This window comes from Larus michahellis, chromosome 1, assembly GCF_964199755.1.
Source record: "Larus michahellis chromosome 1, bLarMic1.1, whole genome shotgun sequence".
Classification (NCBI taxonomy): Eukaryota; Metazoa; Chordata; class Aves; order Charadriiformes; family Laridae; genus Larus; species Larus michahellis.
The window spans coordinates 57,465,598-57,477,306 of NC_133896.1; the positions used below are offsets into that span (position 1 = coordinate 57,465,598).

Consider the following 11,709-nt stretch of genomic DNA (forward strand, 5'->3'; position numbering starts at 1 on the left):
CACTTATTCTTCTGATTTAGGGGCGCAGATACTAATAAGGAAACCTGCTCCGGAGCCCACCTGCAGCGGGGATGCAGCACAGATGCAGTGGGAAGTACCTCCAGCCCCCAGAAGACAGGCGCAGCACAGGCAGCTTCTGGTGGCTCCAGGTGATGAATCCAAACTCCTCCAGCTCCCACCCCCTTCCACCAGCACCAAATTTCTGCCGCTTGAAATGAGAGGCAGCAAGGAGGAACAGACTGTGAATTTTATTCAGGAGTTACAACCTGGCATCCTCAGGCACAGCAGCGAAGCAAATGCCCCGCTCCCTGAGGCAGGGATCTCCTCACGCTAGCAGACACGGCATCGGGTGCCAGCGTGTTCCCGGTACCGGGGCAGCACGCCTGTCTCCTCCTCACTCTGCCGACACAGAGCTGCTTTGGGGTACAGGGAGGGAGGCACCAACGAGCACGACAGCCAGCACAGGCACACCCCGCGAGCAGTGCAGGTGGCCCAGAAAAGGGCAGTGGCTTTGCATTTGCCCTCCGGCCACAAGCCCAGACCAGTTGCCTCCAACATCAAAAAGGGCAAGCACTGGCCCTACAGCAGCTGCCACCACCTCTGGGCCCCAGTCGCATCCAGGGTGTTCAAGAAGGGACCGCAGGCTGCAGTGGCTGATCACTGATGTCCCCAGCAGGGGCCACTGTGACATTAAGGAAAGCCAGCCTGCTTGGCATGGCAGGAGTCTGTGGGCTCCAGCTCCTGCAGCTCCTTGGAGCATCTGCCCTCCTCCAGGGCTGAGGCTCAGGCCTCCGAGGTGAGTTTGTAAAAAACAATGGCTGCGTGTGAAGAGTGAAGGGGGCCGGGGAGTGTCGCTGTGGGGCAAGGGGCTGCCGTACACTGCAGTACAAAAATAAAGATATAAACCAGAAATTAAAAGGCTGGAGTGTTGGGATCACATCCTCAGACCTCTGGCTTGTAACAGCTACAGAAGGAGAGAGAAAGAGAGAAACAAAATAAATGGCAGGAAAAAAAGAAATTTTGAATGGAAGGGAAGGTAAGAAACAGGAAAATGGAAATGAAAGCAGAAATGAGAACAGAAGGAAAAGAAAAAAGTAGAGGACTGAGCATGGGAGAACAGAGAAAAAGGAAGGAAAAGTCCACGTGATTAACATGCACTGACTTTTAAGAAAATAACACTCAGGTCCCACAGCCACAGACAAGGAGGCTCTTGAACAGAGGGAGAGAGAAATGTCAGCCAGTTAACAAGTGCCCTCCACCAGGACGGAGAGTGGCACTGAGCAGCTCTGGTTTAACAAGAGCCCTGCAGTTTTCCAGTATGAGAGAGGAATCCTCCTTCCAAAGCTTTCTGTACCCAGCCCCACGCACGCTGGCCAGGCAGCCTCCCTGAGCAGCAGACACAACACAGAGGCTCATTTCGCACGCAGCTGCAAGAACATCTGGAGCAGGGACCAGCCACTTCCACTCTGCCTTTGCCACCCTCTCCCCGCGGCGTGCTCACCCTGGCAGGGGCGGTGGGGGGAAAAGTCCAGGGAAGCGAGAGCAGGGAGGGGAAGACAAGCTGCTTTCTGCAAAGTGCTCTTGGGCTGGCAGGCAAAGGAGCTGCGGGTGGCAGCCTGGAGGACCGATCTGGCTTGCGTGTCAGGCAGACACATGGCAGACTTCCCCCCCTTCCCCTTGCTACCCCTGCCTGTTTTGCATTCATTTCCACCCCTCTTCGTTTCTCCCAGTTGCACTCTCTCTTTTCTGCTGCCAGAGCCTCTGGTCCGGAGCCGTAGGGCCTGCTTGGTGGGTAAAAGCACACCTAAGATGAGAATCAGAAAAGCCACCTTATGGATGAGTCAACCTCCCCCCCTCCGCTCCTTCCCCTCCCCAAGCTCTACAAACCGGGGCCATACCCACAGGAGGGAAGTGAGTCACTCATGCAGAGCTCAGGCTGGCGGGAGCTGAGAGTGCAGACAGGTAGCGTACCTGCAGAGGAGGAAAAGTGAGGAGCAGAGAGAGACAGGGCCCCGGGCAGGGGCAAAGAGAGCAGAGGGAAGGATGCAGGAGACTGGGGAGTGGGGCAGGGCAGGAGGTAGGTGACAGTGCTGGGATGGACGCGAAGGGGAGCAGGAGGGAGGGTCTGCAGGAAGAAAGAGTTTAGTGCAATCCGGAATAGATGGACAGTCTGCAAATAAAAATATAATCGTAAATAAACCAAACAGTTTAAAATACAAAGCAGCAGCCACGGTAACAGCCCTCCCCTGTCGGCTTTATCTCCAGGGATACTCTGGCTCCTGGAGAGGACTGCCCCCACACCCCACACCTGCCCTAGTCCTTCCCTGTTGCTGGCTGTGAGCTCTCACCAGAAAGGTGGACGGGTCTATGCTTGGGGGGTTATTTTTATCATTTTCCTCAAGGATTTGCTGCACCTTTCTCCTCTGCTTCTGCTTCTGCCTCTGCCTCCTCCTCCACCTCCTGCTCTTCCTCCTCCAGGTCCTCCTCTGTGCTCTGTGGCCCAGCATGCAGGACAAAGGGAAGAAAGAGTGGAGATACTTGCAAGATGAGCCATGGCAGTTCTTTCTGACACACAAGGGAATAAAGCAATGGTCAAGACACTGGAATAGAAAGGGACCTTCCCCCATGGCCAAGACAGCTCTGGGTCAGAGAGCAAAGAGACTTGTCTTCCTCTGGAGCATCACATCAGGGCTATCTAATCCACTTACAAGTGCTGTGATCCCACTGCCCAACAACTGCCATCAGTCGCTAGTGTTCCTTCCTACGTCCTAGGTGTCTACAGGACGTCATGCACTGCCGCACGTTTCTGTCCTTCCCTCAAAAGGGGAGCAGGTGATCTCCTGCCCCTTAGGCTGGGACTCAGCAAAAGGAAAGAGAATGCTGCAAAACCTCCAGGGAAATCACACCCTAGCAGCAGAGTGACACACGCAGCATGGTCATGAGGAGGCATGAGGGGGATTTTAGAGTAGCATGACAAATGCCAGGGTCACTTGCTAAAGCCATTTGCCACACACAGCCAGACACCACCACTCTCAACACACGCACTCCTTTTGGGCAATGGGTGTAATGCTATGGTGCTGAACACCAGGACAGACCCCTGTGTTTCACCACTGAGATGCCCCACAGCCACAATGGAGAGAGGAAAGGAAAATGGAGCAAACAAGAGTGAAGGATCTCATAGGCAACGGGAGCAGGGCCATAGCAAAGTTGGTCTCACCTTGGCTTTGTGGCTGGCCTCACAGCTCAGGCCATTGGGGGAGTTGTACAACTCTTTAGAGACCACGCACAGGAACTCTGTCTGATCCTCATTCCCATAGTTATAGGATGAGCCAATGTTTACAAGCTAGAAAAGATGAGAAAAAGAATCACAAGTGCATGTTACTGCAAACATCCACTTCACTAGGAAAGCAAGGCAGAAAGCCCACCATGCAGCATGGAGTCCAATCCCTACCCTCAATAGAAAGGCCTCATAAATAAGGTGAGGAGGCAGCACAGAGAGCCAGGAGAGGAGTCAGCCAGGATGCAAAACAGCTTAACATCACACAGCATCCTCTAAACTTCTAGAGAAGGGGCAAGAGAGAGCCAGTGTGACAGCATCATCAATGGCTGACCCAATATTCTCAGAGAGGGAAGGTGACTTGCCTGGGAACCGTACGGTATCCATGATCTTTTCCCCAAAAGACAACTCCTGCCCAGCCTCCTGTACCCTCTCCATACCTGCTCAAAGCGCCATCCATCCGACATAGTGGAAACCATCTGAGTGAGCTCTTCTTCCTGGCACTGTAGCACGCGGTAGACATGCTTAGGAGGCACCTGACAGCAAAATTGCAGAGCATATTGACAACAGTCAGATGCTAAAGGTTGTTGCCCTCCTGCTGAAGGAAGTAGTAGTACCCCTTCTTGACAGACCTGTCCTCTTCCCCATGACCCTGGCTAAAGAGGAGTGGAAACCACAACCCAAATTTCTACTATGGTGTTGTGAGGAGCAAGAACAATGGTATCTCTTCTGGAGAGAATGAACTGAGCTGAGAGCTTCCTGCATTGTCCCCAGAAGATACCAGGCTCTTTCAAGGGGGAGTTTGCATTTGTTGTTACAAAGTCATTTATGCAAATGCCACAAATGCTGACGGGGTTTTGTGAGCGCAAAGTGGCTGTGTTGCTGGAGGCTTACAACCTGAGGCAGACATGATGAAAAGTGAGATATCAGCCAACGCTCCCAGAAGACAGATTTTAAAAGGTTATTCGCCAAGATGAGGTGTGATTGTGCCACAGGATTGATTCCTTGTGCCTCATTGTCTTCCACAGACATCTCTTCATACGTTCCCTCCAGGTTTCTCTACAGGTATCCCTGTGCTCTTCACTGTGATTACACTTCCAGGACTCCCCATGCCTCTGCTCTCCTCACAAACATTCTTCCATATCCCACAGCAACGAGCTGCCTTCTTCCAAAAGTTAGAGGAGCTGATTTAGTTTCAAGGGCTACATGCAGAATTACTTCTGGGGATGCAAAACAAGCCTGTAACTTGTTTATTGTAACTAAAATGGCGGTAGCCTGTCCCCTGCAAGATTTTGCTCTGTAGACATTAGCACATAAACTCCAATTAGTTGCTTCTTTCCACTCCTTGCTGCTTCTCCCAAGCCTGCCCTCCCTCTAGACTCACCTCTCCCTTCCCACATTCCCTCCATCGCCCACCGCACTCTATCTTTCCTTGATATTTCTCTCCATACCTGAGTTACTGGGTAGTCCTTCTCCTCCAGTCGATCCTTGATTATTCGGATTAAAGGACCAATGTTATAGAACTCGGCTTCTTCCAGGACCCCTAAGGAAGAAAGACAGAAAGACCACAAAGACAGAAAGTTAATAGCCCGTCTTTGTTTTCTGGCTTGCAAAAGATCAATTCTGAACTTCCCAAGCTCCATAGGGAGAAATGACATTGCAGCCTCACTTTCTAACAGGTTTCTGTTGCTTGAAACTCTTACTGCGGAGAATTGAACCCTGGCCCTCTGCATTGTATTTCTAATGCTCACCCCGATTTCCTTATGCTGCCTGCTAATACAGAAACAAGCACTGCCAGTGAAGGCTTGTGCCAAGGGCTGCTAATACCTTTCCCAGATAACTGGCCAAGGAGAATAAATGTAGGCTCCAGCCTCTCTCAATGACCACTAGTTACCTACCACCTTGTTCAGGGCCTCTTCTTAAGGCAGAGAACCACAACTTGTTCTGACCTTGTCACCAAAAGGCCCCAGAAAATCCCAGCTTTCCTCCTGGGCCAGTTGGGGTTACACGTACCTTGCAGCCTGATATGACTTTAGATGATCTTTGGCTCTCTCCCCTGTGCTTCACCTCACAGCATGTAAACAGAGAAGTGGTTTGGGTTTTTTCTCTATGGTAGCTGCATCTGTCACCTCTCCTGAGACTCACCTGTTTGCTAACAGGCCTTCAGGGAAAGGGAGGTGGGATCCCACAGGGTTGGTGAGGGAAAGGCAGCTAGGAGTCAACACTCACATGTCCCCAGGGCAGTACACAGACAAAGCAGGCAGGGACATTGATCCTTCACTACCCAACACACTCAGACCTCTTCTGAGAACCTCACTTACCCGTGAATTGTCTAATGGGTTAGTTTTATGCCAGCCTGAGTGTCTGCAGCAGGAAGTAAAGACAATGTTAAGCTATGAATGGAACTCCTGTTTATGCTTCAGATTTGATGATAAAACCTGCGGAAGAACTTTGTCTGACCTCAGGATTACAAGAAATGACAAGTAGGAAACACCTCAGAACTGTGTTTTTTACAATTCTGTACCACTGCTTTGATATATTTTTTGAATTACAACTCATAAGACGATTCTGGAGAAAACTTTCCTTCCATTAGGTAAAAATATGCAAGAGAGAGAGGCAAGAAGACTAATGAACATGCAGAAACTGTGCTCGGCAAGGGCTGGACAGCACAGCCTGTCTTTGGAATTGGCTCCTCGTTAGACTCCAGCATCCAAAAAATAACAAGGCATTGGGGATCACTGGTTGGTAACACCACAATGTTACTGAGTTATCCTATTGGACCCTCTGTCAACCTCATATGAGGGATTGGTTTGTCTGGTTTGCTCCATTGGAATTGCTGCAGGCCACAACCCATCAGAACACGAGCAGCATGCATCGCATATCACTGATTAATGATGGTCTTTATTACAGTCAGTAGAAGAGATGAGCTTGATTTTGTTTGGTCTGCTGGGTTTTCATTCCTAATTAGAAACAATCAGTCATTAACAGAAAACTCAGTCACAGAGCCTGGTTAAAAGTGGATCAGGACAAGTAATAAAATGATTTACTGATCTACTTCCATCTTGATGACATCTCTGTTGAACAAACAGTTGTGAAGCCACAACACCTGTAGGATACCCTCCTCACATACTCCACACCCCTTTAGTAAAGGAAATATCAGTAAGCTTTCCAAGAGCTGCAAGGACAGCGCTCTCAAATCCCCGCACTTCAATCTCCAGAAGGAGAATCAGAGACGAGGTCAATAATAAGCCCTATTGTGTCCTGGCTACAGCAGTGAAGTTAAGGGGTAAGTTTCTGAGCTCCAAGACTCACCCTCTTCAGCCATATCTTTATCCAGCACCAGCTTCCCATGACGGAGGAAATTCAGGATGGGTCCAAAGTAAGTGGGGTCCCGGTCTATTAGGTATGCACCAGTCTCATCCTAGCAACAGAGATAGACCACGAGGAGAAAAACCCTGTGGGAAACTTGTAACCAACCCTCAGATGCTCCAAACCATAAGAAAATACAAACCTAAGCAAAAACGTCCACAATTTGTAAGACTCCTTGGAAACCACAGGCCTCTAAGAGTCCCTAGCCAACTAGCCCAGCTTGGATTTTAACTCCTGAATTGGCATGCCCAGCGCGCCCACCTCAGCATAGACTGACCCAGCTGAGAAAGCCAAAAAACCAGGCCTCAGTCTCCTTCTGCATCTGTGCGTACAGGCCTGGTGTGAGAGAACAGAGAGTCCCCTTACAGGGGACAAGGCTCAGTCAGGCAGATACAGATGGGAGGTAGACGCAGGGGATGTGGGGTGACAGAGAGGCAGGTGGGGTGAATGGGGGCGGAGAAGAGATGGCTTCTCTTTTCCCCAGCTTGGGAAGACAGGTACCAGGCTACAACACAGCAAGGTGGGATCTGGCAATGGGAAATCTTTCACAGGAGAAAGAGCAGGCATTTTGCACCCAGTTACTCCTGCAGCTGTCAGGGTCTGGCTCCATCCCTGCATCCCTCCAGCCCTCCCCGGTCTCGGTGGGGGCAGGGTGCAGGAGGCAACCCAGCTGCCTTACCCGGTCCGACTGCAGCTCCTCGCCCTGGCACAAGCGACACAGGAAAGATTTCTGCTCCCGGCACAGGGTCTGCCTGGTGGTGAGGAAGACGGTGCCCCCCACGTTGAGCCTCACCCACTTGGCCTGGGTGCCAGCGGATGGTGGGGTGTCCCAGGTGCAGCGTAGCCCCACGGCACCCTGCATCTCCTCCCCGCCCTCCATCCTCATCCTCAATCCCTCCCCGCCCCGTCCCCCGCCGGCGTGCAGGGACTGCCGCAGGTGCTGCCTGCCGGGGAATGCCGGGATCTGTAGTTTATCTGCCTTTCCCTCCGCAGCAGCCCTGTTTCCCGGAGGCCAAGGTCCTCCCTGTGACCACCTAGGGGGTCCTGAGGGGGAGGAAGAATGCTCTGTGCTGGAAGATATCGCTGCAGCTACCAGGAGTGGACAAAATCACAGCTCAACAGCACCGATGCTCCCTGGCTTTTCCCCTGTTCCCTTTTCCACTACACTTTGGAGGTGCAGGGTGTTATGCAAAAATCGTCGGCATTTATTTCCATAGACATCCCCTCTGGCTCATTAAAAGGTTCTGGGAACTGTAGTTTGCAGGGACATGCACAAAAGGGTGCTGGGAACTGTAGTTTTCACAGTCCACTGCAAAAGAGGACGTAATGAAGGGGGCTGAACTGTACTACGTGACCCCAGCCCTGCAGCTGGTAGTTTGCCTCCTTCCAGTCCTGGGTCCTTCCAGTCCTGCAAGCTTCCTCAGAGTCAGGAAGAAGAACCTCCTCCCTGGCAGTAAGCAGATTAAGCCAGTCAGGGCTGTACTCCGCAGCTTTCCCTTCAGGAAAGCCATTATCCCAGGCTCACAGCTCAGTGCCGCATCAGTTGCCATGCTGTTCTTGCTGCAGAATGTGCAGACAAGTTGCCTTCTTGCTAACATATGTAGGGATGCTTCTGCAAACTGTGTCCTGGATCTGCATGAAGTGCTGGCAGGGGGCAGGAAGAATTTTTCTTCCAGCTCAGAAGACTCACTGATTCAGCAAACTCCCCGCCCTGTGCTGCCCTACCAGCACAAACCATGCCAGACAGCGTCTTTTCTCTGTGCTCCTGCCATGCCTGCTTGTGTCTGGACAAGAGAGAGCTCAGATTTAAACTTAGAGTGGAGTTTTACCTCTGCCCCAGGCATGTATCACCCGTCGAGGCTGATGTGCCAATCCTGCTATGCTGAATCCAGCCCTGCCTCTCCCATTCGCTCCTGCCAGGCTGAGCCTGGAGCTCAGCAACTCACATCCCACGGGACTCTGTTGAAATGCACTCCTTGGCACAGACACAACCTCAACAAGCTCTCTCTCCAGCAGCTCTCCTTTTCTCACTCCCATAAGCCCAGCCGCGCTTGCCAGCAGCTCGGGCATATTAGGAATGGAAAGGAAAGGCTGATTTTTTTCACCTGAATGTGGCCCAAAGTCTTCCTTCACCTAAGCAACTTTCTGGGTCTTCCTTGCCAGGGCAATGCAGCACTGCAGAGGCACCATGGTGACTTGCAGACACTTTATTGTTCTTACACCTAGATCTTTGCGAATTTGAGGTAGGGGTTTATTGGGGGAAGAGGGTGGATACAAAGAAAGATTATGTTTTACTCATATTCCTTTCCTTTTTGTCCTTCCCTCTTTTATTTCACTTACAAATCACTCCCTTTTATCACTACAGGACATGAAGGCAGCGTCACCCCTCCCCCAAATCACCCAGGATTTCCTTGTCAAAGACAGTATAACTGTGTACTTTGCTCCTTCTGAGGAGGAGTGCAAAGGGGAGCAGGGGAAAAGAGCGCAACACGGAAAAGGTTTCGAGATTGCTGACCTACAGCTAATTTAAGCACAGCAATAATTCAGCTACTGCAGGTTGTAAATTCAAATAACTCTGGATCTCCTGTAATTCATAGGAGCTGGCCAGCACTAGAATGATCAATAAGACAGAGAGGATGAAAAATTATTTTTGCCTACCCGTATGGAGCAGGCTTTGGCCAAAATTAGTGCCCAGCCCTTGAACCAGTCTCCACTGAGCAGTGGTGTGCATCAAAGATTCTCAGACTAACACTGACCTGAGCTGAAGCATCACATAGCGCAACACAGCTCTGGGCTGAGGGACTGTTGCCCTCCTACCTCGGGCTCTGAGTGAAACCACATCAAATCTGAGAGCTCTGCCCTGCGCCCTGGTGTGCAAGGGATGCAGGACTCTGTGCTGGCCACAGCCCCAACAGAGAATTCGGGTGAGGACTGTGGCTCTCTGATATGAATACAGTAGTTGGGTGGCAGCCTATAGCCCCTTATCTCCCCCTTCAAGAAATCTGCCCTGCCCTAGTTCTCTTCCTTCTTCTATCAAGGGTTCACCCTGTCTCCCTTTCCTCTTCTCACAGCCCCTCAGCTTCTTGCTCCTTTTTATGTCCCATCTCTTATTTTCGAAGCCTTCCTCACCAGTCCCTCCCATGCCAATGCTGCTCACAGGTCAGGGAGGGTCTGCATTCAGAGCATATCTTCTTCCATCAACACCACCCTCCATCTATGGCCAGCACTTCAGGTCTTGCTCACCCCAGGGTCACGGTGTGAAAGGTTAGTTGATAAATCTAAAGAGGTATACTATGAGTAAGGAAAGAGGTCAAGGTACACCACTCCCATCCCCAGAGCCTTCTTTTCTGCAACATACAGCACTAACTTTACTGGAAAACCCCCAGGCCAGGGTGTTCCCTACTGCACAGGAAAATGCTCTTTAGCAAGAAATCAGTCCAGGGTGAGTTACCAGCTGAAATGCTATGAGTTGGTGGTATGGGCTAAATACAGGCCTGATTTGCACTCCATCACCAGACGTAGTTCTGAGATGCCACTAGCATGGCCTTGTTAAGGTCCATTAAAATTGAGCAATAGAACGGAGGAGAAATAAATTTAAAGAATCAAATACATGTTTCTCCTGCTTTGATGATAACTATACATAAAACACATGCACAGAAACAGAGACACAACAAGAGCTCACAATGCCATACAGCCCAGCTGAGTACCCAGTTAAATGATGGGGACAATTGCACAGACAGACTGGGGGCAAGAAAAGCTGGACAGCCACTGGGTAGACAGGTGAGTGGGGCTGAACATGAGCTGAGGAAAACAGAACAGGGGGTAAACTGAGAGTTTCCTGGTTCAGCAGGCCTGCAACGCAAACCTGCAGAAAGCTACACACACTGCGGCACTCCGTACACACATTGCAGCCTGATGAGACAGCTGGGTACACGGAGTACGATGCACCACTGATGTTGCAGAGCTGCTTTTAGGGAATTGGTGCATTGTGGAGCATCAGTGGGAGCAGGGATCGCCGTGTGTTGGCACAGTGTCACCACTCTGCCAGGCTGGGATTAAACTTGTGTGATCATTTAGTTAATGAACGCACTGTGGCATGAGGCACGAGAGAAGAAACTGTCTCCTCTCTCTTCTTTCCAGGAAGTGTGGTGGGGAGGACAAGTAATACTCTGACATTTTCCATTAAACCAACAGTGAACTGGGCAAAGAAAACTTCTCACAAAGGACTTGGGGGCGGGAGGAAGACAGTCCACTTGTAGCCAACAGAGCCCAGCTTCACTGCCAGCTGAGCCAGGCATTTCGGAACTGGACGAGAAAGACCCCATGGCATGCAGGTGAGCTAATCTTTCTCCACCTCCTTGTGCTTGGTGAGGTCTGTGAGCAATGTACCTGCATTCAGAATAGTGTGCGAAGCCTGTGTGTGTATGTGCATCACTTAGCACCTCTGCTGGAAACATGCTGGCAGGAGGAGAGAAAACAGCCACAGATAGAAGGAACAAGAAAAAACCCTGCAGGTAATAGCGACTGCAGTGTTCATTAGTGGAAAGGGACAGCAGTGCTGTCAGAAGGCAGGCTGCTTTGGGAAAGTTTGCAGGGGAACAAAAGGTTTTCTGGGAAACAAAGCATGAAACAGTGCAACCTGACTGCTGGGCAGCAGTAGGGAAGGAAAAGGAAGGCAGGGGATGAAGACAACATGTGAGGGACTGTGGGATTACTGTTGGAGAACCATTGACCAGACTGTTTTCACAGAGCCCAAAACTGCTTCAGGACAAAAGTATTACAGATAGTAAAAACAGACCAGTACGGATTTTACATGCTGGCCTGGGATTCTCAAATTTATAGAGAGCTGTAAAAGCTCCAGTCTCAAGTTAGTCACAAGTCAATGTGACCCTCTTCCTACATCAGGATTGTTTTTTAGGCTTCCTTTTGGCCATCATGAGCCTCATCCCACCAAAGATACGCTATTCCCCTTTCCCTGTGGCAAATTTTCCACAGGAGAGTCATAAACATTAGAGATCTGCATTCATATCCACTTCTCCCCTTCCCCATTTCTAGTTCCCATA

General features: G+C 50.7%; 1 protein-coding gene across 11 annotated transcripts; it reads right to left on the bottom strand.

Moving 5' to 3' along the window:
- Positions 1–229: 229 nt before the first annotated feature.
- KCTD17 (potassium channel tetramerization domain containing 17) lies at positions 230–7,809 on the bottom strand. Of its 11 annotated transcripts, none has more exons than XR_012586117.1 (8): positions 7,326–7,809; positions 6,590–6,698; positions 4,729–4,820; positions 3,718–3,813; positions 3,218–3,343; positions 2,349–2,493; positions 1,899–1,971; positions 230–879 (listed from the first exon to the last, which is right to left on the bottom strand). XR_012586117.1 is itself a non-coding variant. In XM_074579726.1 (8 exons), exons 1-7 carry the CDS (start codon positions 7,530–7,532, stop codon positions 1,932–1,934), a joined length of 948 nt encoding a protein of 315 aa, XP_074435827.1. In that variant the 5' UTR covers positions 7,533–7,809; the 3' UTR covers positions 230–879; positions 1,899–1,931. The 11 variants fall into 11 exon arrangements, 7 of the variants coding, with proteins under 7 accessions (XP_074435827.1, XP_074435818.1, XP_074435802.1 ...); XR_012586115.1 differs by having other exon boundaries at positions 230–964; XR_012586116.1 differs by having other exon boundaries at positions 1,899–2,170.
- Between the last annotated feature and the right edge of the window lie 3,900 nt (positions 7,810–11,709).